The 24,195-nt window shown below is 43.2% G+C and overlaps 1 protein-coding gene across 5 annotated transcripts; it reads right to left on the bottom strand.

Annotated features, from left to right (window-relative positions):
* Positions 1-17: 17 nt before the first annotated feature.
* LOC135941575 (uncharacterized) lies at positions 18-22,377 on the bottom strand. Of its 5 annotated transcripts, none has more exons than XM_065487205.1 (19): positions 22,223-22,374; positions 18,567-18,616; positions 13,638-13,949; positions 12,372-12,596; positions 11,789-11,914; positions 10,763-11,168; positions 9,742-9,956; positions 9,157-9,627; positions 8,652-8,995; positions 8,229-8,365; positions 4,972-5,091; positions 3,930-4,093; positions 3,791-3,872; positions 2,579-2,757; positions 2,267-2,512; positions 1,834-2,051; positions 1,628-1,776; positions 1,484-1,568; positions 18-815 (listed from the first exon to the last, which is right to left on the bottom strand). In XM_065487205.1, the coding sequence occupies exons 1-19, from the start codon at positions 22,296-22,298 to the stop codon at positions 215-217; spliced, it is 4,206 nt and encodes a 1,401-aa protein (XP_065343277.1). In that variant the 5' UTR covers positions 22,299-22,374; the 3' UTR covers positions 18-214. The 5 variants fall into 5 exon arrangements, with proteins under 5 accessions (XP_065343277.1, XP_065343276.1, XP_065343279.1 ...); XM_065487204.1 differs by lacking the exon at positions 22,223-22,374 and adding an exon at positions 20,012-20,209; XM_065487207.1 differs by lacking the exon at positions 18,567-18,616 and having other exon boundaries at positions 22,223-22,377.
* Positions 22,378-24,195: the final 1,818 nt, after the last annotated feature.

The following is a 24,195-nucleotide window of genomic DNA, read 5'->3' as shown; positions in this document are numbered from 1 at the left end:
CGAAAATAGAAAAACAATTATGACCTTAAAACACTTTATGTGTGCTGTTTATTTGCAATAGATGGGATTTATAATCAATGCATTTCATGACTAGATACATAATTAATCAATTCAATTAAATACACAACTCTTGAATAGCATAGCAATTTCTTTACTAACTTTTATCACCAGCACAGAGTTTTCAGTTCGGACTACAGCGGTAAAATAAAAAGCACTAGCTCTTCTCATCCGAAACGGTTTTCATCTCCTCCATCCAGCCGGTCTCCTCAGTCAGACTGTCCTGGACTTCCTGCAGCAGCCGCTTGGAGGACAGTTCCTCCTCCAGGTCACCGATGGTGATGTTCTCTGAGGAACTGACGCTACTGCTGCCGGCGATTTGGTTGCGGCCGTCGTCCTCTGACACCATCGCCTCGCCTGCCGCATCCTGCGGCTGCAGACTGAAGGAAAACTCAAAAGACGTGGTCATGGCAGAGTTCTGGCCCGCCTGCCGCAGCTGCTCCTCGTCGCTGACCTCGAAACTCTCAGAGTCTGACGACGCTGACTGCGAGCGCCCCCTGATTTGCATGCGGGGCGTTGAAGTAGCGGCTGACGAGGCAACCTTGCGTGTCAACGGTTTTCGGCTTGGGATGCCTGACGAAGAGGCAGACTTCTTTGTGGGGTAGTTGGTGCCGCACGCCGCACGGGGAGACTCCATTTGGCTACGAGACATTTTGTACTCGATGTAGTCGGCGCTCATGTCCAGCAGGTAGGCTACCGAGTCGCTCTTCCGAGCCATGATCTTCACGCACGGCGAGTCTTCTAGACCGTGAGATGTTCTACAACAGAAATATATAATTGAAAAAAGGAAAACAGGAAAAAACGCAGATAATTTTGTGAAATTAAATTTATGAAATGATCAGCTCTGCATGTATTTACTTAGGATGGACTGGTAAAATTTTGAGATGAAAAAATTTAAATCCCACTCTTGTACTACACATCAGCTATCCTCTCCAAATTTTACTACTATACCCATTATAAATTCACGCAGAGCTGAGCCATTCCGTAAGTTTGATTTCAGAAAAAAAATTCGGTTTGAAAAATTCTTTAATAAATCCTAGATTTGTCAGAACAAAAATTATCTAAAGGATTTTTACGATTAAAAGGTTCAAGCTATAATATCATCTAGAATTTTTATGTATGGTGTGTTTTTACAATCTATTATCAGAATTATTTGTCACGAATTAAATGCCGGCCATTCTTTTTGGAGCGTCCCATTTTAATTATTTATTCAGTAAATTTCTGTAGAATGCAGGAAAATAAACAGCTTGCGATACACCTAGGCAGCTGCATTTAATTTCAAATGAAAAATTAACATGGAGTGTGGCTGCCTGCATTATGGAATCAACCAACAACGATGATGAATTATGTTAAATAATTTAATTTCTCTAAATTTTATTGGTAATTAAACTATGAATACTGAAGCAACAAGGAACGTAGTTGTAACCTGCAAGAATCACTTGAATCATCTGAGAAACCACTAGGGACTGGACTAGCGCAGTTTTTAAACGAGGCACTCATAGACGGTGAACCTAAAATCCAGGAATTAAATCATATTACTAGATAATTCAAACCCCATTAAATGTTATACCTCCACATGACGAAGATAGCCTGCTGATAACTTCAGAACTCTGCTTTATCCTCCACTGCAGTTCTTCCTGAAGTTGTGACAAACGACGATTATTTTGAAGCTCGGCGTAATATGATTTGGCAAGTGATTTGTTTTCCTCCTTCAAGGACCTGTAAATCAAGTGTTTTTATAGTCAAATTATGATTTTATGGCTAGCTGGAGCCTACATTTCAATTGTGCTCTTTGAATGCAGCTGAGACTGCAGGTCTTCCACTTTTGACTTCAGTGAAGCAAGCTGGATCTCAGAAGTCATTAGCATGTCAGACTTTTCTGATGCTTCAGCGGCCACTTTCCTCAGCGATTGAAGCTCCGCGTGCCGCATGTCCAAAACCACCCTCAAGCTGTCCACCTCTTTCTCCAAAGTTAAACACCTTTCAGCCGACGCCTAGTTTCATCACAATTTAATTTTTTTTTTAAATACGGTAAAGCAAAAATTTATTTATGGTGAATAGGGGCATTGATCAATTGTTGTTTGAAATATTTAAATTAGTTCTCAGTATGAAAATTTTACAAAGGTCCTATTTAAGTATTGACCATATCTGTATTCACCAATTTGAATTAAGTACTGCACTTTGAATTTAAGATCTATCTAACCCTTACCTGCATCTGTGTGTCCTTATCTTTGTGCATCAGCTCGAGGAACATCCTGCTGTCCTTGGTGGATTCTGCCAGTTGGGCAGTGAGCTTGTCCACTTGCTGTTTGAGATCTGCCTCGCGCTCCAAGCCCTCTTGCAGCCTCTTTTCGGCCTCGCTCCGCACGTCAGACACCATTTGGTTGCGTTCAGTGAGCCAATCCTGTTCATTCTGCTGCAGGTTCTCAGCGGCTTCCAGTCTCAGAGTCTCGATCTGCGTGGAGGCGAACGCAGGCGTTGCAGAAATTTTGCCAAATAATGAAGGACAAGAACCACTTACTTCTTTGACCTTCTGTTCATACTTCGCGTTGACGTCATCCAGCGCTTTTTTGTTGTCAACTTCAATTTGGGCTAGTCTTTCTTGAAACTCGGCTTGTCGAGTCTCCAGATGCATTTCGTGCACTCGGACCTCATCACTTAGGGATTGCTGCAGTCTAACAATAGTGGCTTTGGATTCGTCTGGAATTTAATTAAATTAGCTATTATTTTTACCTAAATTTTTGTCACATTGCTACTTTTTTCAATTTTGATACTGTTATCGCTACTTATAACTAAAATTAGAGCAATAATTAATTTATTCTGGCATTTTGCTAAAAAGCAATTTTTGCGAAGTTATGTGTTCCGTATGTCATTTCTACGCTTGCTTGAAATTAATCTTTTGCTCTTTTAACATTCATTTTGTAATCATTAACGGAGAAGAGCTCAGCGCTGATTTGCTAAGGATGGACAGGTAAAGAGCGTGTTGTTTAATTTTTTCATATAGGAATTTCGCTAGCTATCCATTATCCTTAATAAATAAACACAAAGCTTAAAAGTCATATTCAACAATTTTAATATCTTTAAAATGTTTCATGGTTTTGCTAACCACACACAGGTTTAATTTACCTCAAGCAATGAGGATCCTAAATTGGTAAAAAGTGATGTATTATGACACTTTTTGATGAAATGCCACGTTCTCTCAAAAGGTTGAAAGTGACAGTGGGTGCTTTATTAAAAGGAACTGAGTTGGAAATCACCATGAGCTCAAATTATGCGATTACGAGTAATGACACAGGCAATCTCTCAAATAACCTGAGTGTCATTAGCATGCCAAATCGGACCAGCGTCGGATAAAATGCAAATTCGCGGGCCATATAAATATAAACTCTGCGCATTTAGTTAGCAAGGCGCCATGGAGGGATTTGCATCGCAGACGTCGTTCAGCCGCATCCAGCGGTCGAAACAGCGCTGCTAATTACATTACGGGGCACTTCTCGAATGGTTCTGAGAAACGTGCGGACACATCTTTGGGTCACGTCAGGAAAGGCGTCGGTCGCCTTATCGGGAGGGAATTTTAAGAGAAGTAGGGAACGAGGCGTCCCCAATGTCACAGTTAGCCGAAAAGCACGATAATAATAAGCGGGCGCGCGCACATGCCCGGATTGCCAAACATCGCGGCAGGCCATATCAGCGTGTGCCGCCGCAGCCGCGTATTTATTTATTTATTCCTCACCGAGGTCAGCTTTGGTCAACGCCCACTCCTTTTTCAGCCGCTCGAGCTCCGACCTTAAGGAAGTGACGGAGAACGCACCGACCTGCAACGAAAAAGTGTTATCGCGCTGTGCGGGAAGGAGGAAGGAAGGGCCACTGACCGTGTGCACCAGGTATTGCACGAGCACCGCCATCGCCTCGCACCCTGCCGACGCGTGCTCCAGCTCCCTGAGCAGGTGTGGTGGTGGCGGCGCGATCACCGGGGGTGGCTTCTTCGCCGGGGTGGGCGACTCCTTGCCAAGGGGGTGCACATTTCTGTTTTGGTCTGCAACACAAACGACACCGATTAGCAGATGCAATTTTAAGATATCCATCAGGGTTGTTGACGCTCTGGAAATACTTGAAGAGGAAACAAACGGGACGGAAGTCACTGCACAAACTTTTTTATTAATAAAAAGCAATAGGTTATACGGGAGACTCACATATATAATATGTAACACCCTCTTATGTGAGCACTCTTTCAACGTGCAGAAAAAACCTTAAATTGCATTCCGTTGGGTTTTTATTTAAGCCTGATATTTTGGTGGGGTATAAATTTGGTTTGAGAAGTAATCAAACTTCCTAAAATTCATGCTAGCCTGCATCGCAGACAGCAAGGAAATTAAAAATTAAAAAATACTTTGAATTTGATTTTAGTGTTATTGACTGTCAATTTATAGACTAGTTAGGCAGGCGTAAAAAATGCAAGGGCATATTATGGGCAGTTTAAGGGTTGTTTCTGCACGGCTAAAAGGTTATCACACAACAGGGTGTTGTATGCATGCGGCTCCCGCATCACCTATTACTTAAAAATATTTTTACGTTACTAATTTTTATTTGTAAGATATAAAGGGTAAAAAAGTCTAATTTTTATTTATTTGAAAAAAATCAATCTGTGTTGCACAAAATTTGTCATAATCAGGTAATAACCGTGTCTTGTTTGCTTTTTAGTTCCAGACATGACGTACTAAAACATTTAAGTGGTATTAAAAACGAAAACACATTTCGCCTTTGAAAACGAGTTTGAAAAATGTTAAGCTTCGTGCAGTTAAACGAACATGATTCTCAAGCGGCTACAGTCCAAGCAAAAAATTAATCAACAAAAGAGGTGTTAAAAGTAGTTTTCAGAGCCACAAAAAGCCATGATGTCAGTGGACAACTCACCCTTAGTGGGGGTTAGTTTGGGTTTGGTCGGGGTTTGTTTTATATTTCGGACGACGCTTGTTGGTTTCACCTTGGCAGCGCTTTTCTTGGTGCCGATGGTGCTATTTTTTGAGCCTTGATCTGCAACAAGGGCAGGCGGAAAGCTAAAATGCGAGCAAGCAGCAAGGCGCGATTGCGTTTGCCGGGTTATTAAGCTCCAGATTTGGGAATTGAAAGAGAAAGCGAACTTGCGCACGCGGGAGATCATTCATTCCGCGCCACGGAGATTCTGCAGTGCGTGCTGTGTGAATGACAAACAAAGGAACAAACCAGCTCAATAAAGTGCAAACGAGTACGCACGCTGATGAAAAGCTTGACAACCGAGTAAGGGAGATAAAGCCATTATTGATGCTTTCGAGCCGATTTAATTCAATGACACTTTCTCGACCTCCACAGAATCCGTGAACTCGACAGGTGTTCTTTTAAGCTCGAGCAAACAGGCGTGCAGTTAGTGTGGAAAAATGTGCTTCACTCGAGCAGCTCTGGGAGCGGACCGACAGGATGAGCGGCGGTTATTAAACAATAAATTTGCAGCGTCCAGCCGGCGTTTCTTTACGAAAAGCGAATCACCATCAGAAGAATGCAAAAGCGTATTTCAGCCTAAAAAGTGCTCCAGCAACCGTTTCGTGTGCTCAATTTATTAATTGAGCCTGCTAAGCGGACATCGTAAATTTTAGTGCTTGATGAGGCAGAGCAGCGTTTCATGATTCAGATTTTCTAATTAAGAAGCATTCACTGTGATTAACTTTCGAGATTTTTATTACGATCGATTTAAGCGTTAAAACTGCCTAAAATAATTATTTAATAACTGGATTCTAGACTAGATGGATGCCGGCGAGTAAAATGTGATGAAAAGTCTGTGATATTTTGCTACACTTCTATTTTGATGTAGTTTACTAAGAAACGCAAGCCAAACAAAGATGCAGTCTGTTTGAAAAAACAGTGAGTGGAGCGTTCTCAGAACCCTCCTTGGTGCATTTTAATTACTCTCGCGCACAGTTAAATTTCCCACGTATCCTTGCCAGATTGAAATCTCTGTACAAAACACGCCGAGTGAATTTGAAAATGAGCGACACTCACTTCCCTCCTCGTAAACGACAAAACGGGCTAAAATTCACGCTTCGATTCGTGTTACTTGTTAGTTGGGATCAGATAAGGGAGATAGGCATTGTTTTTCCGTCCGACGAGACTGACCTCCGAAACGCTTCTTGTTACGGCCCATGTCGCCGTGGCAGGAATCGGCATTCACGTCGAAGGAAGCAGCTCCTGGCGGGCCACCGTGCGAAAAGGCCGTCTCATCTCAGAGCGCAAAAGTAATCCACGCGCGTGTTGTGTGGTGCGGGTGCGTGTGTATCCGAACAGAACGAGTGCCGATCGCCAACTGGTCGCGCCGAGTGCGAAGGAAGCGAGCGAACGAGCTACTCCTGAGAGCCAGCGCTCCTCTCCTTGTCTCGAGGCAGCGGCGGAACGCAATCACCGCGCGCGCACCAAATTTAGAAAAGAGCCATTTGAACAATCCATTTTCTCTTTTTAGCGAGAAAGTACCTTTTGAAGAAGCCTCTCTTTGCAGACCTGTTTTCAGACGCCGCTTGTTAAAATTTCAGACCAGAAATGACCGCCGGCGTCGGCACGATCCCGCCAGATTAAATGGGAAATCGAAGCACGCGGATTCCACCGCGTGCGATATTATTCATCCTAATGCGATGAATGGCTCGGGGGCGTGTAAATAATTGGAGAACAGGTCCCGCGAGCGAGATCTTTCAGCGCTCAAGAGTAGGTTGAGGCCGTCGAGAGCTATAGTCAAACACGGTGTTGAAACTGCTTGGCTCATTGTCATTTCCTCGCATCTGAAAAGCGTTCTTATACACCTTGCGCGTCTCAAATATTTACATAAGTCGTGCCATTGAAGGAAGTCGTCGATCCTTTCTGGAGTTTTTTATTCAACGGCTGCTCTTTAGTGCGAGTACATCTGTAATCCGTGTAATAAACGTCGCACAATCGAACAATGCGCGGTATTGTTCGCGGAAAATTCGACTCCGTTGCGTTTGGCACGAGAATGCGAGCAGCGAGCCAAAGCGCTTTAAACTGAAAACGCCTTTGCCAGAAATCGAGCTCACAGTTCCAGGAGAAGCGAAATATCAAAGCGGCATTGGCCTTCCCATTTGATATGACTCTTAGCAGTCGAGTGTTCTGCTTGATTTCAGTTTAAATCATCCATTTGTAACGATTGCAAGTCGGCGCACGGTGTAGCTTACTGTGTTTGGTATGCAAGATTGGATCACCGCCTGCAAGCCAAAATCTGATTTTTTGAAGCTGAAGCCAATGAAATTTAAAAGTATAATCGAAGCACTGAAAATATTATTTTATATATTTAAAAATACAAGACTTGCAAATAATGATCGCGAACTGGCATTGGTGTCGACGCGTGCATATTAATTGATGAATTTGTGCCTTATTCAAATCTCAAAGGGTTGGCATTGAAAAGATTTGCTGATGCATCCAGGCTAATTTGAACCACTCTAACATCTGCGCCGCGATCAAATGAGCTATTGCTTCCTCCCCGCTTTTGCAAAACCCACACATGAATAACTACAGCAAATAATCATCATCCACTATGCGTTTTAAATTTTAAATAGACGCGCAATTTAAACCCGCGTTTGGCACGATTTGCTTTTTGCCGGAGACACTTGCTGCGTGAGAGAGTGTACATCGAATTAACATCTGCAACATTCAGTTTTTTTGCGTCCGCGCCGAGTGACTGATTGCAAGTTCATTCTCTACGGCAGAGCTGTTGAATCCGCACAACGATTAACTAACTGCATTTCCACGCGAAAAACCGCGAGTCACCGCATTCAATCGTGAGCGTACTTGTTTGCACCTGAATAAGTCGGTCCAAGTAGCGGTTTCTGGGAGAGAAAATAATAAGAGCTTAAATCCACACAGTAGTTCCTTCCGAAATATGAAAAAAATGTATGTGCTCGCAATTAGTGCAACTTGCAAAACAGGATGATCATTATCATTATATTGTTAAGTATTCTTTCTAGTAAAAAGTAAGCTGAATTATGTCAAACGATATTAAGTGTAATTAGAAACCAGAAGAATTTGATGCCGAGCGAACAAGCTAGCTCAGCTGCTGATGTCATATCGCTATTCTCTGCAACAAAAACATCTGCTGCCGCTTGGCGGCAGTGTGCTCTCATTGCATGCGCTATACTCACCAGTGGTGATCTTGTAGAGATTGGAGGCCCGACTCAAGTCGCTCAAGGAACTGTTAATCGACGAGCCGATTTTGGCATCATCTTTTGCTGCTTGCAGTGAAGTCGATGACTCCGCTCCCCGCAGCTTGCTGCGCTTTCTGTTGACAGATTTATTTGTTTCCCACTTAGAGCGCTGATTGAGACAAAGTTTGTATTTGTAATCAAATGTTTTAGTGAGAAAACTGTGGGTGGACCTCTGAATGTGAGAAACATCTGCTGGAGATAAACGGCGAAGCATTTCTTATGCTTCGTCATTGTTTTTCTTGTGGTTTTACATTTTGCCATGCATGCACATTTTTTACAAGCTGCGTAACCAGTTAAGATTTGTATGCAAAATAATATCTCCAGTGTATTTTTAGAAAAAAAAAACATATCTGCACTTACGCTTTGCTAGGCTTTGATGTGGAAAGATTTTCCCTCCGCGCCCTGGCACTGTTGGGTCTAGAAGGTATGTTTCCGTTGGTTTTGAAAGGCGAGGAGCCTCGTAAGTTGTTATTGTTGTTAGTTTTGGTGTCAATCTGAGCTGTCGGCTGCAACGCCAAGTTGGCAAAAACTCGGCTCTTCACCTCTTTGATTTTGGGCTTTGCCTTCTCCTCCGCTTGGCTTTTGGCGATTTTGTTCATCACAGCGTCCCACTTGCCCAATCCTTTGTTCTTCACTTGTCTTCTGTTCTCTTGATTTTCAATCAGTTCCGCGGTTGGAACGGCGTTGTTGATCAACGTCTTTACCTGCGGATGCAAATCAGAATTGATAATAGACGACACAAGCAGAGAGGCAGTCGAGCAAACGATAATGTCGCAAGAGTCGGGATTTTCCTGAGCAGGCAAAACAACAATGCCGACTCTCACTTTTATAAGTTTTGAATGCTGAAGCAAAAATTGTCACTTACCTTTGACGAAACATTCCGATTAGGCATTTTATTCTTCTTCAATGGAACTTTGTTGCTCTCAGCCTTTGATTTTTCGCTAGAAATCTGCTGACTTTCCTCCTCTTCGCTCTTCTCTTTTTCTTGCTCATCCTTTTTCTCAATCTGGTCTTCATCTGGAACCATTTCGACTTCGTTTGGAAGCTCTTCTGAAATACAAGGTGCCGCAGGCAGCACAGGCTCCGGCCTCTTTTGCTCGACGTCGGAGAACACTCCACTTGACTCCATGTCTTCGATGGTGGCGGCTGAAGAGGTCATTAGGTGAGCGGCGGGCGGCTGGGCCACGCTGTTTGCGGGGGAAGTGCTGTACAGCGTGCCGTCAATCACTCGCGCTTTGCGGTCGCCAGTGGTCATCGCTGCTTCTTGCTCGTTGTCGCTTTCTGCGCCCGTTGCACCGGGATCGCTGAAGAAGTCTGAGTCGGTCATTGTATCAAACTGTGGACAGGCGAAAAATTGATTATAAACTTGAAAATTCGGAGGGAAAATAGTAAAATGTTGTTATTAAAAATGTATGCGTTGTCATCTAAAACCAATGAACTATTTTTCCACCTTTATTTTGTGCACATCCATCGCCTGTTGTCCAGGTGGTGGATTTGGGGGTGCGGCCATCGACGAGGACGTTTCAGCTACGCTGGTTGGGCGGCTCATTTCTCCATCGCCCTGATACCCATTGTCAAGGCTCGTGATGCTGGATATGCTCGTGACAAAGCTGCAGCCAGGGTTCGGAACGGGACAAGTGGTGCTCTGCGACATGGACTCATCGCCTAAAAATAAATAAAAGTTGCGCAATAATCAAACACGCTGCAGTGAGAGTTTGAAGGAACAAGCGGTTGCATCATCTCAAAAATTAATTGATATGCTCGCGGCGTGCGACTAATCTTAAAGAGTGAGGAAATTCGTCTGGTCCAGGCAGAGATCAACCTCTCGTCTGGCCAATCGTCGGGAGTCAAGAGGTCGAGCAGGCCGATTATGTTATGCAAATGCACGCTGTAGTAGCTTGCTTTCTACGCGTGGAAATGACCCGACAAGGAGTTCATTATTTACGGGCTTCGGATGCTTTTTGTTTACGTTTTGTTAAGTAAACCTCACGCAGCAGCTGAACAGCAATAGCTGCGTGCTTACTGCGCGAGCACGAGGAAAATTTCCACGATAAGGGCATGTAAGACAGTAAAAGTGATTGATAATTGAAGCGGGGCCCACTTTCACAAGACAGCAGTCGTGGTGATTCTTTTATCAATGTTTGTGCGCCACCCAATGCACGACTCGCCAATAAACCGGTCGGAGTTTTTTTTTAACATTATCGCCGCGAGGTGCGATCACCTTCCAATTATATAGCAAACGGAAAAGCTATGGCTGATAAGAAAGGCCAGCTTACAAGTTTCACTTTTTAATGACAATATTTAAGTAAACGAAAGTGAAGCACTTTCAAAAATTGCAATAGAGTTGAAGTTACGAAAGTTACAAATAGGCTAAGAGTGATATTTTGATTTGAAAACTATGTTTTGTGAAATATTTCTTTAAATATCACAATTAGGTTTTTCAGAATTTTAAAACAGGTCAATTCAATTACCTTTGCTGACGAAATCAGAAGTCGAATTCTCTGCTGACGCGGTGCCGTGGTCTTTGGCTGCCGAAATGCTACTCTGCTCCTTATCGACAGGCTCATGGAACTCCTTGGGCGGTGACTCCAAAAGAAGGATGCCTCCGTGCTTGGCCGCTTCTTCGAGTTCGTCCTCGTCGCTACCCGGGCAGGTTGCCGTAAAGTCCGAGTTCATTTGGTCTGGCGTAAGAATGCCCAGCGAGTCGTCGAAGTCATACGAGTTGCATTTGCTCAGGCCGGGCACAAACGAGGGCGGCGAGCAATTCAGGGGCAGCATCAGGCTGCCCGAGGAGCACGCCAACGAGCCGCGGCTTTCGCTGTCTGTCGGGCTTATAGCGGTGGTCTCGTGAGCCGGTGCCATTGACGTGCACGCCACCTGAAAAATTTAGCACTTTCGCGTTTCACACTTGGCTGTTCATAGGAGTCAACAAGTTTGATAATAATTGGAGTGCACACATACGACACCCAAAAAAGATCAAAAGAACTTAAACCGCTGTTGCTCGAACAAACGTGCAAACGAGAGCTATATATTTTTGCAAGATAGTTTGATACAGATCGTGGTGTTAAAATATTACATGGAAATATTATTCAATTTAGGGTTAAAGGTTTAAAATATAAATAAAAACCTTTCCATTAAGATATGTCCCTCACATTCACTTTGCAATACGGCAAAAAGGTTACACTGTAGGGGTTAAGAGGTCGTAACAAACGAGCATTAGTCATTTTGAGAAAGTGGGCTGAATAGAAAGGACTGAAATGCAAAATCCCTGGAGCGTTTAGATTTGTTAGCACCAGATCAGAAATTGATGCTATCAGATCTTAAGTGCATCAGAGTAGCTCATATAGATATTAATTTATTCTCTTAATTACATTTTGAAAAGGGCAATTCAATTCTTTTCAAAGCGCGGAAGCAATAATTCACACAGGCAGACGTTACAGACAAGAAGAGTGAGGCGATGGTGGTTAGGCACTCGAAAACAAAGAGTATTGTCTTACCTTAGGGGGAGTTGCTTCGTCTGGGTTCTGTCTGCAAGTGTCTTTGCTCTTCCAGAGAGAGGAGCTGCTGGTGCACGGAATGGGAGACGTTGTTTCCACTGATGACTGGCCGTGACGAGCTTTTGCCTGCGAAAAAAAAATGAAAAAGAACAATTGAGAAGGAAACTCGAAGGTCCGCGAGTTAAAGAAAGTGATCCACTGCACTGCTTATCTTAACCTACAAACAATCAAACTTGAATTCGCAACCTCGCCATTTATGGAATGAAAGTGATAAAAAGTTTAAATCAATATATGTATCCTGTGCATAAAGTTCAATGTCAAAAGTAAGTTTTTGTTTACTCAACTTGTACTTGATTTATTTGCTGGCGGAAAATCGGTTGCAAGTTGAATTTCCTCTTGGCAAGAATTTGATATTTTTTATATTATTTTTTTAGTTCATACTTTCAGGGAAATTTTTATATTGAATTTTCAAATTGTAAAAATTTCTACGCCGCGCGAAAGGTACAGAATGACGACTTTTTCTTGGCATTACAATGATTATGACGCAGATTAATTTCTGCAATTAAAAAATCTGAAAACCCACCATCAGATGTAGGGGTGGAGTGATTTCTTCCTGGGAACATCCACTGGGACTGCTGCTAGTACTGCTGCTGGAATACTCGTGCTGCTTCTTGGTGTCTGGCGATAGACGCCTCTTGGTGTCCGGTGATAGACAATTCCTGGGGTCCGGCGATAAACGCTTCTTGGTCTCTGGCGATAGACGCTTCTTGGAGCCTATGGGTCCGCCAGCCTCTGCAACCAACTGCACCTGTTGTCGACAAGCAAGCACATTTTGTTTATTACTGGCACACACTGTATATCTCTCTCCTCTTCTTTTTGCCGGCTCGCTGTGGCACAAAAAAATTAACACAGCTGCGAACAAGTGTTGACTTTTTTTGTTTAGACGCCGACCTGAAGGTTAGTCTGCGGTGGAAAAATGACGGCGAGGGAAATTTTCTCAGCTCGCTCAAGCCAAGCGTGTAACTTTTATGGAGACATAATCACGCATCTAAAGTGTGTATTAAGGTTATTTCTGAATATGGTTGCGCTGCATTAATATGAGAAGGCGAGGAAGATGTTGCTAAACTCGAAATTCTCAGCGCGCTTTTGTAACATTTGACCGGAACGACTGCCAGTGCTGATTTATGTTAAGAAATGAACTCATCCGCAAGGCATCGAAATTATAGGCATGAGAACATTTATTACCAAGTGGGTGTGTTGTATAAAGAGGAATTGAAGCAAGCCGCAATGTGAAAACGCAACTGAAATCACCGGTTCAAAAATTGCTGTCAGATGAGTCAATTGCGGACCCATCTGAAATGCGATCCCTTTTCCTGATGGTCCAACCTCGATTTGAATCCGAGACGAAGGCTTTACGCGACGCTCACTCAAAAAACCTCACTTAATAGCGTGCCGTGGGTGTGCAACAGCATATGTATAAAGAAATACCAAAAGTGGAAGAGAGAGGAAAAGGAGAGTCGCGGGTGTCAAGTATGAGTGAAGCGGTGCCCAATACTAATCCCTGAGGAATTTCACGGGATGCAACGAGGCAGACGACAGCAAAGGAAGCCGAGTGGGTCGTGCGGCAAGAATGGACTGTCAGGGCCACAAAGACTAAACATTTCCAGCGTCATAAAATTTTCCGCTTGTTAAAATTGACAACCGTAACAAATGATTCACCGCTTCTCAGTTAAAAATAAATACAAACACCGATTTTAATAACAACAACATGTGTTGTTTATTTCTTTTGTGCAAAGATAAATCATTGCTAAATAGAATATAGGGCGTTAAAAAATACAATTTTCCGTACCTTAGATTCGGGCGCGAGGATGCCGTGGTAGGGCTTGCACAAGAAGTAGCGGACGCCGTGGACGCAGCCGTCGTTGAGGCCGTCTGGCGTTTCCAGCTCGACACCACACCATGAGCTTCCACTTGTGTCGAAAACGGTAGTGCCGAAGAAGCGCAGGATGCCGACCACCTCACCGCCCACGCATACCCGCTGGCCGACGCACTCCGAGTCCAGCGGCCGACGGCCTGCACCGCCGGTTGACCACTGACCCGAATGCATGCCTGGCCTCAAGCCGGACGCTCGAAACACAGGAATTCGACTCTCGCCGCTAGCCTGTAATCAAAATCGCAGAAAATTAATGATTTCTTTGAATGCGCTAATTTAATTGCAGAAATGTGGTCACACAAGTGCAGAATATGACTAATGACTATTTTTAAGCAGAAATAATTGGAGGTGAGAAGCATTTGAAAATTGGTATGTGCTCTGCAAAAAAAGTCGGTGCCCTTTTATAATTTTTATCAAGCTTTTAAGAAGTAAACTTTGTCGAATTGTTTGTGGTCGTAGAATGGAAACTTATTGTGATCATACAAACACCCGTGATATCAAGTTTGACTTCATCAATGGAGGACTCCCACGCTGAATCTTCAGAAAATACACATTAAAACCGTTTGAAAGCTATAGAATTTCACCCACGTCGGTTGCTTCCCTTGATAATTTTTTCCGCCTTGTTTATCATAACAAAATAGCAGACGCCCACGATAATTTCCACTTTCCTGCTGCCGCAATGATTGTGCCTTTGGTGTAAAAAAGGGGACCGCAGAGCGTGTGATGTGGCCGGCCGGCCGCGAGGGGAGGCAACATGCAACCAGCATTGGGAAAGGTTCAATGACTGCATTGTCCGCGACTATCAAAGTATAGAGCAAGATTTACGATTCGTTAGATTTGCTATTGAGCTTTTCAAAAATATAAATATAGAGGCTACGGCCAGCTGCGGCGCGCTTTATTGTCCCGTCCCGCAGCCAAGGGGAGTGGGCAGACAAACAATCAAAACATAAAAACGTGACGAATATCAGAAATGAGAAGTTCAAAAATTATACAGAAATCCCGCATTCACTCACGTATCATTAGGAAAATATTCTGAGTTGGCTTATTTGACGCTTCTCAAGTTCCTCCAGAAGGAACAGGTTTCTTATCAATTGCAAATAAAGCGTCTTAATGGAGCGCTCCGCGACGTTGTCGTAAAATACAAATTCACTGCAATATCACATTAAAAAATCCGTCCTAAAACGATTATAAATTGCCTGTTAAGGCAGCAGGAACGAATTAAAAAGCGAGAGAGGTCGTTAATGCTGTCGGCCTTTTATGGGAGATATTCGGCAACAAATTCAAATCTTCTATAATAAAGTCATTTTCGCTTTCGAGTGTCACTATGCTTATCTAAGGCCGGAGCCGGTAGCCGCCTTTCGCACTCCGCAGGCTTTCGATAAAAATGCACTTGGTGCTAGTAAGAAGCCATGCAAACGCTACTTAAACACCTCTAGCAGCCGGCGGCAGATAAGATTTTGAATGTGTGTGAGAGCCGCAGGGAATTTTATTTAGGCCTAACGCCGTTCCCACAGCGAAAAGGAAAAGTAACTCCACGCGGCGCAAACACTTTCTAGACTGAATTTACATAATTACGCCTGAATGCAGAGCAATGATCGAATGAAAGGTCTTTATCGAGGCTCAGAGTGAATGATAGGCAAAAAAGTCGAGCGTCTACGTTCCGAGAATGGATGACAAATAAGTAGCGGCGGAAACGGAATTTTCTCGTGTCGTTTAAGCGCGAGACGCACTCAATGAAACGACATTCCGCTTGATTTGATGCAGAGATAACTGCACTCGGGTTGGTTTCACGGCAATTTGCCTGCAAGACGACTCACGAGGCCGAAATCCTGCTCTAAACTGCACTTACGTCCACGTGTGCTCACGCATTAATCGCCGACTGTCAACGTGTCTGCTGCTCGCGGGAAATGCGCCGAGTTGGTTGCACTGCGAGCAAATTATCCACCTCTCAGCAGGTTGCTTCCTTGTAGCGTCGGAAATTTGCGATTAGCCACATTAATGATTGGCTTGAAGCTTAAATTGTGCATTAATTTCACATATTCACGGTTGTTGAGCGTCAACATTAATAAGCAGGTTTTGATGTCTGTGGCGCTTGTGATTGGAGAGATGCTCAAATCAGTGTATTCGCGTGTTCGTTAGTAATTACCCCAACGGTTTATTGTACTCGATGGATGCATGCACTTTCAAGTGAAATAACATGGAGATTACTGAACAGGCATTCAAACTTCCAAACGTTCAACAAAATTAATAAAAAATTATTTTAAAATTTTTGTTATCAATATATTTGAACAAAATCTAGAACATAGCTAAATTACACTCATTACACTAAAAATATATTTATCTTAAAATACTGTTATTTCCCCATTTAAACAGTACTCAGTAGTTCTAGAGTAAATATTTCTGCTTGAGGTTGGCTGCATTCCAGATTAGAAAAATTAAAGACTTCTATAATAAAATTTTAAAAATTTTATAGTACGGAGAAGATTAGAAAAAACTGCGAGATTCCTCTGGTCCTTCTCCATCATATATAAATTCAGCTGTTGACCTGATTTTCAATTTTGACGTTTTTGAGTTTTTTGCGTAGTCGCTGTCTATTAAGATTCATTCATGTGCTTTCCGCGGAAGTTCTTGCTCCAAGTTCAAAGCACCTGTTTGTGTTAAAACCACTCTTGATATAATATTTAGCGAGCTTACAAGTCTCCCTTCGCTCTTTGAGCTGAATTGTGAATAATCCACGCTGGCATTGCTACTTACGATCTCTCGAGGCGCACCTGCCAGCAATGCCGTGCAGAGATGGTAAATACTTCATTATGGACGTCGGTGTGCACAAGTTCAAGGCTGGCAGTCTCAATTAAAACTAACGTTGCCAGCAGCAGCATGAAAGCTTTCGACTTGCCTGGCATCGCCATAAATAAATAAATAAATTAAAGTATAGGCGCGCGCGGACGAGTTACGTTGATAAAAGTTAATGCAGCACACGTTTGCTTGCCATCATGCTCGGGTTGGACTTTTGGCCCCGCCAAGCGCGCATTCCTTCATCCCGGCTGCTTTTAATTTTAGTACAGCGCCTCAATTGCAGCCTGCGTGGAGAGTTGGATTTTAATAATGAAAAATATTCGCGCGCTGGTCCGCCGGCCGGCTCTCCACGGGCTTCTTCTTTTATATGCAACTATTAGGCAAAATGTGCATTCTAGTGCGTCGCAATCCTAATCTGCATCTATATCTACAGCAAATAATCAAGTTGGGTTTTTTGGCTTCTGCGCAATTTTTTATCGTGGAGTGACAAGTTACTTTGCGGCGGCTGGATCTAAAGAATTCCAACCTTGTGACGGTTTAGAGATATAAATATTTTCACAGATCTGCACGCAGCCATTTTTTCATTTCCCTTGATTTTTCTTATTTTGGAAAAATAAGAATTGGAAAATAGAGTAACCCTTTAGTTTTTAAATGATATCCCGATTTGAAGCGAGCTAGAATGCCCCACCCTGGATGGTGCTAATCATAAGAAAGAACAGACCCGCACTAAAGGTTTCAAGGCTCCACAACTGGACCGCACTTGAAGACTCGCGATGACGCCAATGCTTGGCGCTGAATATTCATCTCGGATTCCGCCACGAAAGCGAAGCGGGCCAATTGAAATTAATAGCCCCGGACTAATCGACGAGGCTCAGCCGGCTGCTTTTTGCAATTCGAGCGTCAATTTATTACCGCGAGCGGCGCACCAGCCTCGTTTTTATTTTTAAATCGAGATTCTCATTTTCTTTTCTTGCTGCATGCGCTTCTGGAGCAGTTGGAGAGAAAGAGCGAAAAACGCGCCGAGCATGTAATCTTTCGTCGGCACACGTGTAATTACGTAGAGCATGTCGGGCCAGCGTCTCACCTTCACTTTGTGTCCGAAAGTGGAAATTTTGGCCCCGTTTTTTCTAAGATTCGGCTAAGACCGAAGGAAGATAATCATCAGTGCGACATAATTTCATAATTACCTCCTGTCCCATTTTGCAACGTAATTGAGACCAATTTCTCTTTATCATGATTTTTGTACATTGACTAAAATTAAAAACGATTCTTCAGTTTTCTTTTGAAAAGGGAGTGCGTGTATAAATAGCTGCCAGTGATCTCATCTGTTATTGCTAAAGAAAGCGTCAGTGCAGTAAGATGCCAAGAATAGGCAAAATTGTTGCCTCTCTACTTGGACTACGGTGAGAAAGGAATTAATTGAAAATGGAAGAATTGATCGATGTCGACGGGTAAACAAGACAATAAATAATCATAGCTTCAATAAAAGGATTTGAAAGACCTTGTGTGTTTTTTCATTCTCCTCAGTAAAATGTTTTCTGGCGGAGAAGCTGCGGTTCACATTATGGATCTGATGGACTAAAATGCATCTTGACCTAACTTAATTTAACGCATTCTCCCGTACAGATGCTTTCTTATTATATGAGTTTTGTGCTATTTACTTTCCATTAATTCGTCGAAGAAATCTTATGCAAATACGTTTTTTCAAAACGCTCATAGATTAAATAATTAATTATTTGCATTTTTTACATAAAAAATCTTTCAGTTTCAAAATTTCAGTAATGATTATGAAACAGTCGAACTTTCTAAATATTTTTGAAATCCTTAAGTGGAAGCAATTCTCGAAATTTCCCATTATGAACTAAACGAATGTGAATGGCATAAATCTCTCCATTTTCACAGTGAAACAACACAGAGAATGAAAATAATGCTACATACTAGTTGGTGAATGAAACTAATCAGTGCTTCTTTGTACAAGAGATGCTCTCTGCTGAGAATTACATAAATTGTAGTTCTCAGCATATTATGAAACGAGACGACGAAATTTACCCTCTTCCGGGAGAGATCCATCCCGTTAGAATCCAGGCCATAATTGTAACCTAAGAAAAAAAATGTTTGAAAAACGACGAGGTAAAGCAATTGCGACATTTCTGGGCTCGAAGCTGTGGGTCGGGAAAACTAGATCGATTATGATAACACACCAGTTTGTTCTTCCTGTCCTAAACTCACGAGAGTTTATGGTTCGCAATTATCACTCAGGGCGAAACGTGTTTTTGTGAACGAACGCAGCGCTGACCGAAATTATTTATGCCGAAGCTCTGGCGAGTAGCGTTTGTTCGCGCAAAAGGCCGGAATTGCCGGGAATTGCAGTGGAAAAAGTACACTATTATAACTGTGCGAGAGCGAGGATAAACTTACTGTTCGCCTTTTCTGTTTGCTCACCGAGCGCGTCAAAGCGAGAAGTTTTTGTGATTCTTTGCCGCGTTGACTCTTAATTTTGCAACACTAAGAAACCGTGAATCGTGGGCATGAAATGCAGTCAGTATGGGAAAGGCAATAAAAAATCATTTTGCTGAATTCTAACCTTCTAACACGGGAGGAAGCAGATAAGTACTTCTACCGTTGATTAAATTTAGGAAACTAATGTTTCGATGAAATATTTTAAGCAAACAGTTGAATAAACTGCTTGCACGTGTTTGATAAGATTTCTTATCGCAATGAAGCATTCCTTTATACAATCAATCATGCCATATTTAGTGAGAAAGTGATAAAAAATAAATAGAGCGAGCTCATTGTCAGTGAACATTAAATAATAAATAAATACTAATTAACTGTAAGTGACGCCTACAGAGGTATGTATTTTCTCTCAGCGAGCTCAACAAGAGAAGGAAATTTTCTTGAGGAAGTGAACATAAATGAAAAACCCAAGCACTTGCAATTCCCATTGACAGCCGACTTTGGTAAAATCATTTCTCATGCACATGATTCAAGAGTCGGAAGTAAAAAAGTCCACTAATTGCATTTCACTCGCGCAACACAATTAACGGTGCATTAGTACACATAATTAAAATAAAAATAGAAAATAATTAGAAATTGCGGCGGAGGTGGATAGCTAGAAAAGGGCACAAGATTCATATTTATACTTGGCGGCTTAAGAGAAAACTGCTGCGCACAAACAGGAGCTTGCACAGCTTATTTTATAGTTCGGCTCAATGAGCATAAATTGCATTCAAGCGAGCCGTGAGTGCAATAGTTTTGCAAGCCTCTATATTTACCCGCGCGCGGTGTCGATTAGGGACGCAAACAACATAAGATGTCAAAATAGAAGAACTCGCTCCAGAAAAACTTAAAAAAGCGAAACGGTCACGTGACCCGCGCACAACGTAAACACAAACTTCGCCTCGGGGCTGGTGGATTTGGCTCGACGCCCGCGGCGCGTCTTTCGCGAAACGTCAAGCTCGAAATTCGGCAATTTCGGCGAGCCGGCGGTGTACCTGAGTCAGACGGTCGTTTGGGGGCCGCGGCGGGGCTCAGTTGCTGCCTTCCGGAGCCATTCTGAGGTCCGCTGAGCCGCCTCTTGGCCGTTCCAGCTGTTCCGTTGAGGTAAGACTCGCGTTGGACGCGGCAGACACCGCGGCGCATCTCAATGGAAACACTAAAACTAAACACCGCGAGCTATCTCACTCACTGCTAAGCCGAGTGCATGCAAGCGTGATCAAGGGGCCGCGGCGAACATGCGCACTGCCTGCCGGTTTCTTGACGCGTCAACCGGTTACCGGTATTTAAAGTCCTCTGAATACAAAACGATTGAGGAATTTCTCCAGGTTTGAATCGAGAACGGAAGTGATTTATTTTTCAATTTATATACATTTTTAAATTATTGCTGCTTAAGAGTTTCTGATATCGGAGACGGTTGTCATCTGCAGAAGTCATATCGGTTTTTCTCATAGCCGAGGCGAGCAGGTTGCCTACGAATCCGGGCGTCTCACTTTTGATACTTTTGATCTGTGCTGGATGATATACGGCGACGGGTTCTGCCCTGCAGAGCAAATGGGCCAGTCTCAACATTTATGAGCCTGCGAATCAACGGAGCGTGGCCATCGCGGTGTCTAAGCGAGTTCTCTCTTTGGCTCCCTATCCTCGATACACTTTTACACGCGGCTTCAGCACGCGGGCGGAAAAGTGTAATATAATATTATATTATACGTGTAGGAGACGAGCAGCATTATTGGACCCGATTCACTTGACGAGGATAAGGGTTGGCTAATTTCCGTCCGCTCGACCGTAATGAATGAGATTGGAAGCCAATTGCTATGTAGTGCATGTATGCTTCTCAACTAACTTTGCATAACAAGCAGTCTAGACGGCGCAGGTTCTTCTTTAATGTCGGAAGAACGGCTTTGAATGATTTCTCAACTGCCGTAGTGGCGCAAAATATTCAGTTATTCCGGCCATCTTATTGATTTCAGACCATCGCATGCACTCTCAGTCAGACATAATAATTAAATAAGATATTTAGTGCTCGTCCTATTTTCAGATTATTTATCAGTGCGTGTCAGTGCATCCTTCAGGAAATGATACAAATTAATTTTTTAGCCTAATTTTGAACTGAACTTACAAGCGACCTTGACTCATTCAGAGAACTAAAATATCTATCATCCATCATTCACTATTAATCTCCGCGGATCGATTGTAACCTCTTGCGGCGAGTGCCGTGCTCGATAAGTCTGTTGGGCTTGTTGCTCAATGCTCTCTTTGTACTTCTCTCACAAGTGTAGTGTCGGTGCCCGGTATGTGACAAAAATATAATGCACCATGTTTCGCAACCTTAAGAGCCTTTTAATTTGTTAAGGCTTCTCTCCTCGCTTAGATTTGCGATTGTGCAATGCACGGACAGCATTTAACCTTTTCCCTCTTCTCCGACTGCGAGAGTTATTTGGAAAACAAACAGGACGAGTAGACAAATTTGGTCGGAACTTTTACGACGCTTGAAGTAGCGAAGCGTTAATTACTATAAACGGTTCGAGCAATTTGGAGATTCGCGAAAGGCGCTTCAGGAAATTCCTGCGAGTCAGAAATCATAATTAGGCTCTCTCGCCATATATGCACGCTCCATTAGGGATGATGAGAGAAAAGCTCAAAATAAAAATGGCGCAAAAAATGCAGCTCTTCCCTCTTCCGCCGCGTGAGCGGTGCGAAACGAAAACGTGCTTGTCGCCAAAAAAGCTGCATGCTGTCCGGCGGCTTCATGCGGACATTTTTCGCTATCGATCTGAAATATTTGATTGGACTTTAAAAAGCTTTTTGCGCACTCCTCGATTCCACAAAATAAATTATGCACGCCGTCTGACGTCTCCATTCGCACGCATTAGCGACGGATTCGTTGTTCGCATGCTAATCACCGTCATGAACATCGCGCAACCGCTGCATATCGGCGACAATAAATACGGCGGATTAAAATAAAATTCCAGCGTCAAGCTCGTGGAGCGAGACACCTCCACGTTCTTTTGATCGTCAAAGTTTAAACTGGAGGAAAGGTCACGGACACAATGGGCTGACATTTCCGTCCCTGCGTTGCCGTGAAATTTGTCACTGGCACACATTCGCACTCACTGCGGATGCGGAGATGCATCTCGTTGGCCAACATCCCGCAACGCACCCCCAGACGGGGAGGCGGCGCGGGGGTCGCCGGCCTGCCGACTCACCTTGGCCATGATGTCCCGTAGGGGCCGCGGATGCTGATCGGACGGCGGCCTCGCTGGACTGAGGCCCTTCTCGCATAACAACACAAGCCCTGGTCGCTGGCACAGCACTCCACCCTACTGGCGACTCGACATATTGCTAGCGAGGGTTGATTGAAGAGAACGGCAGGTCGCGCAGCCGCAACGAAGCCCCTATCGAGCCAACACAAAGCCCCCGAAGGCCGGCGCGCCGATCAATAAGCGGCACACGGTGGTTGCTTCGTCGTCCGTCGAGCCGCTGTAATGAGCGTGTACCATATATAAAAACGGAGAATCTTATCGGGCCGAGAATCAGGGTCGGAAACCCCAGTGCTTAAGAGCGAATGTGACGGCTCGATAGAATTCATCGCTCGCGGTCGCCGGCACCCACTGACCTGTTAAATTTGAATGAGCGCCGCGTGGCCACTTCCGATCGGCTTTATTTTCCCGAGTTCGCACAAATAATGCTCGTTTGGTTTTTTCCACCACTGATTTTTTCCGAGGATAAACAAAACAACAAATTGTGTTTTTTCCAGACGATAGCTTCTTAATATATTTTTTTCTAAAATCTATGAAAAATTAATTAATTAATTAAGTATAGGTTTCCCCTTTTTTTGTCTAAAAAAATAGCTGTAGAAAACGGCGAATAGAAAAAGGGAAATTGACAATGAAAAATAATAATAAAATAACACTGAACGAACATTTTGTCCATTGTCCGACAGTGTCGCTTTTGTAAAAACCTGCTATTTTCGTCATACGTGCGTTTCGACATTGATTGAATTTTATTGCATCCAGGTCGAGTAAACATTTATTATTTTAAACTGCCAGAGGCCAAGGCGTTTTGCCGATTACATCGGTCGGCGAAAATAAACGCCGAGCTTTATTGCTCACACTCGAGTGTCCGGCGCGGGCACAACACAACTCCTTTTTTTCTGCGCGTATGTTTACGCGTTCCCTGCCCAGACACCGAGAGAATGCTTCGTGGGAATGTCGTATCAAGTTTTCAATCTCCACGAGTTGCTCTCTCTCTGGAGTTTTATGATTGAGAGCTCGAAATTAAAAGGCAGTAAAACGCAGACGCAGCCTCTTGACAAGAATTGGCCATTGTCTGTGAGTGTGTGCCGCACTCCTCTTGCTAGGGATCCGTTTATTCGCATCAGATTGCTCTCCGCACCACATGAATAGAAACCCCCTTTACTTTCTTGAATAGAAACAACTAATTATGTGGCGATCGTTCATTAAATTCTGATAATAAGCTTTTTTCAAGGGTCAAGAGGTCGCAAAATCATATTCTCACGGTATAACTCTGCCTGCGTAGATTGTTTTAAATATTCTTGCTTTTCATACAGGGTTAGATGCCGTGCTTGACTAGTGTTAAAAATTTAGAGAAATCCATAGAAAATTTCAGAGCGGTTAGTAATTCGAAACATACTAAGCAGCAGCGCTTGTACTGCAATAAAAAATAATCGGAGACTAGACGACTAGACAGAGCAAAAATGCGGTAAAGATGCGCATTTTCTACGCTAAAGTAGGCATTTAAAACACTGCTTGCTTGTATAAATTATTGGACCATAAAATAAATGTTGAGTTTTAGATTTAAAGATTTTAACTCGATGAAGCATATTTTAAATGCCGAATTCTTAAAGGGATTCTTAGACCACGCAGCTGACTGTGTTCCTTCAAAGCGAATATTTCACTAAAATTGGCCTAAATTGATTAAGATTGCTGGAGGCAGTAGCGATAAATGTTTAGGGTAAAACTGGTTAAAAAGTAGGGGTGAGCCACCGGTGTTGATTCACTTGCAATGTATGCAGTTTGGAATAAATACCAGTACATTAATGTGCCTCAAGTTACCAGTCGCCTGCTTTCGCCCGTGATCAAAGCAAGCTGCGGTTGCGGTTGCTGGCTCTGGTTGTATTTGTATTCACTGTCACATGAGTCGATATTCAAGCAGCGCG

This window comes from Cloeon dipterum, chromosome 3, assembly GCF_949628265.1.
Source record: "Cloeon dipterum chromosome 3, ieCloDipt1.1, whole genome shotgun sequence".
Taxonomy (NCBI): Eukaryota; Metazoa; Arthropoda; class Insecta; order Ephemeroptera; family Baetidae; genus Cloeon; species Cloeon dipterum.
Note: the sequence above shows the minus strand (reverse complement) of the source record. Positions and strands in the feature narration are given on the sequence as shown.

Excerpts from the sequence above, each read along its gene's own strand:
- LOC135941575 (XM_065487204.1), bottom strand. The coding sequence starts at position 20,159 with ATGCGCCGCGGTGTCTGCCGCGTCCAACGCGAGTCTTACCTCAACGGA. Across the intron at positions 9,957-10,762 it reads TTCTGATTTCGTCAGCAAAG|GCGATGAGTCCATGTCGCAG; the intron begins GTAATTGAATTG and ends ATTTATTTTTAG. Across the intron at positions 5,092-8,228 it reads TCTCTACAAGATCACCACTG|ATCAAGGCTCAAAAAATAGC; the intron begins GTGAGTATAGCG and ends CCCTTGTTGCAG.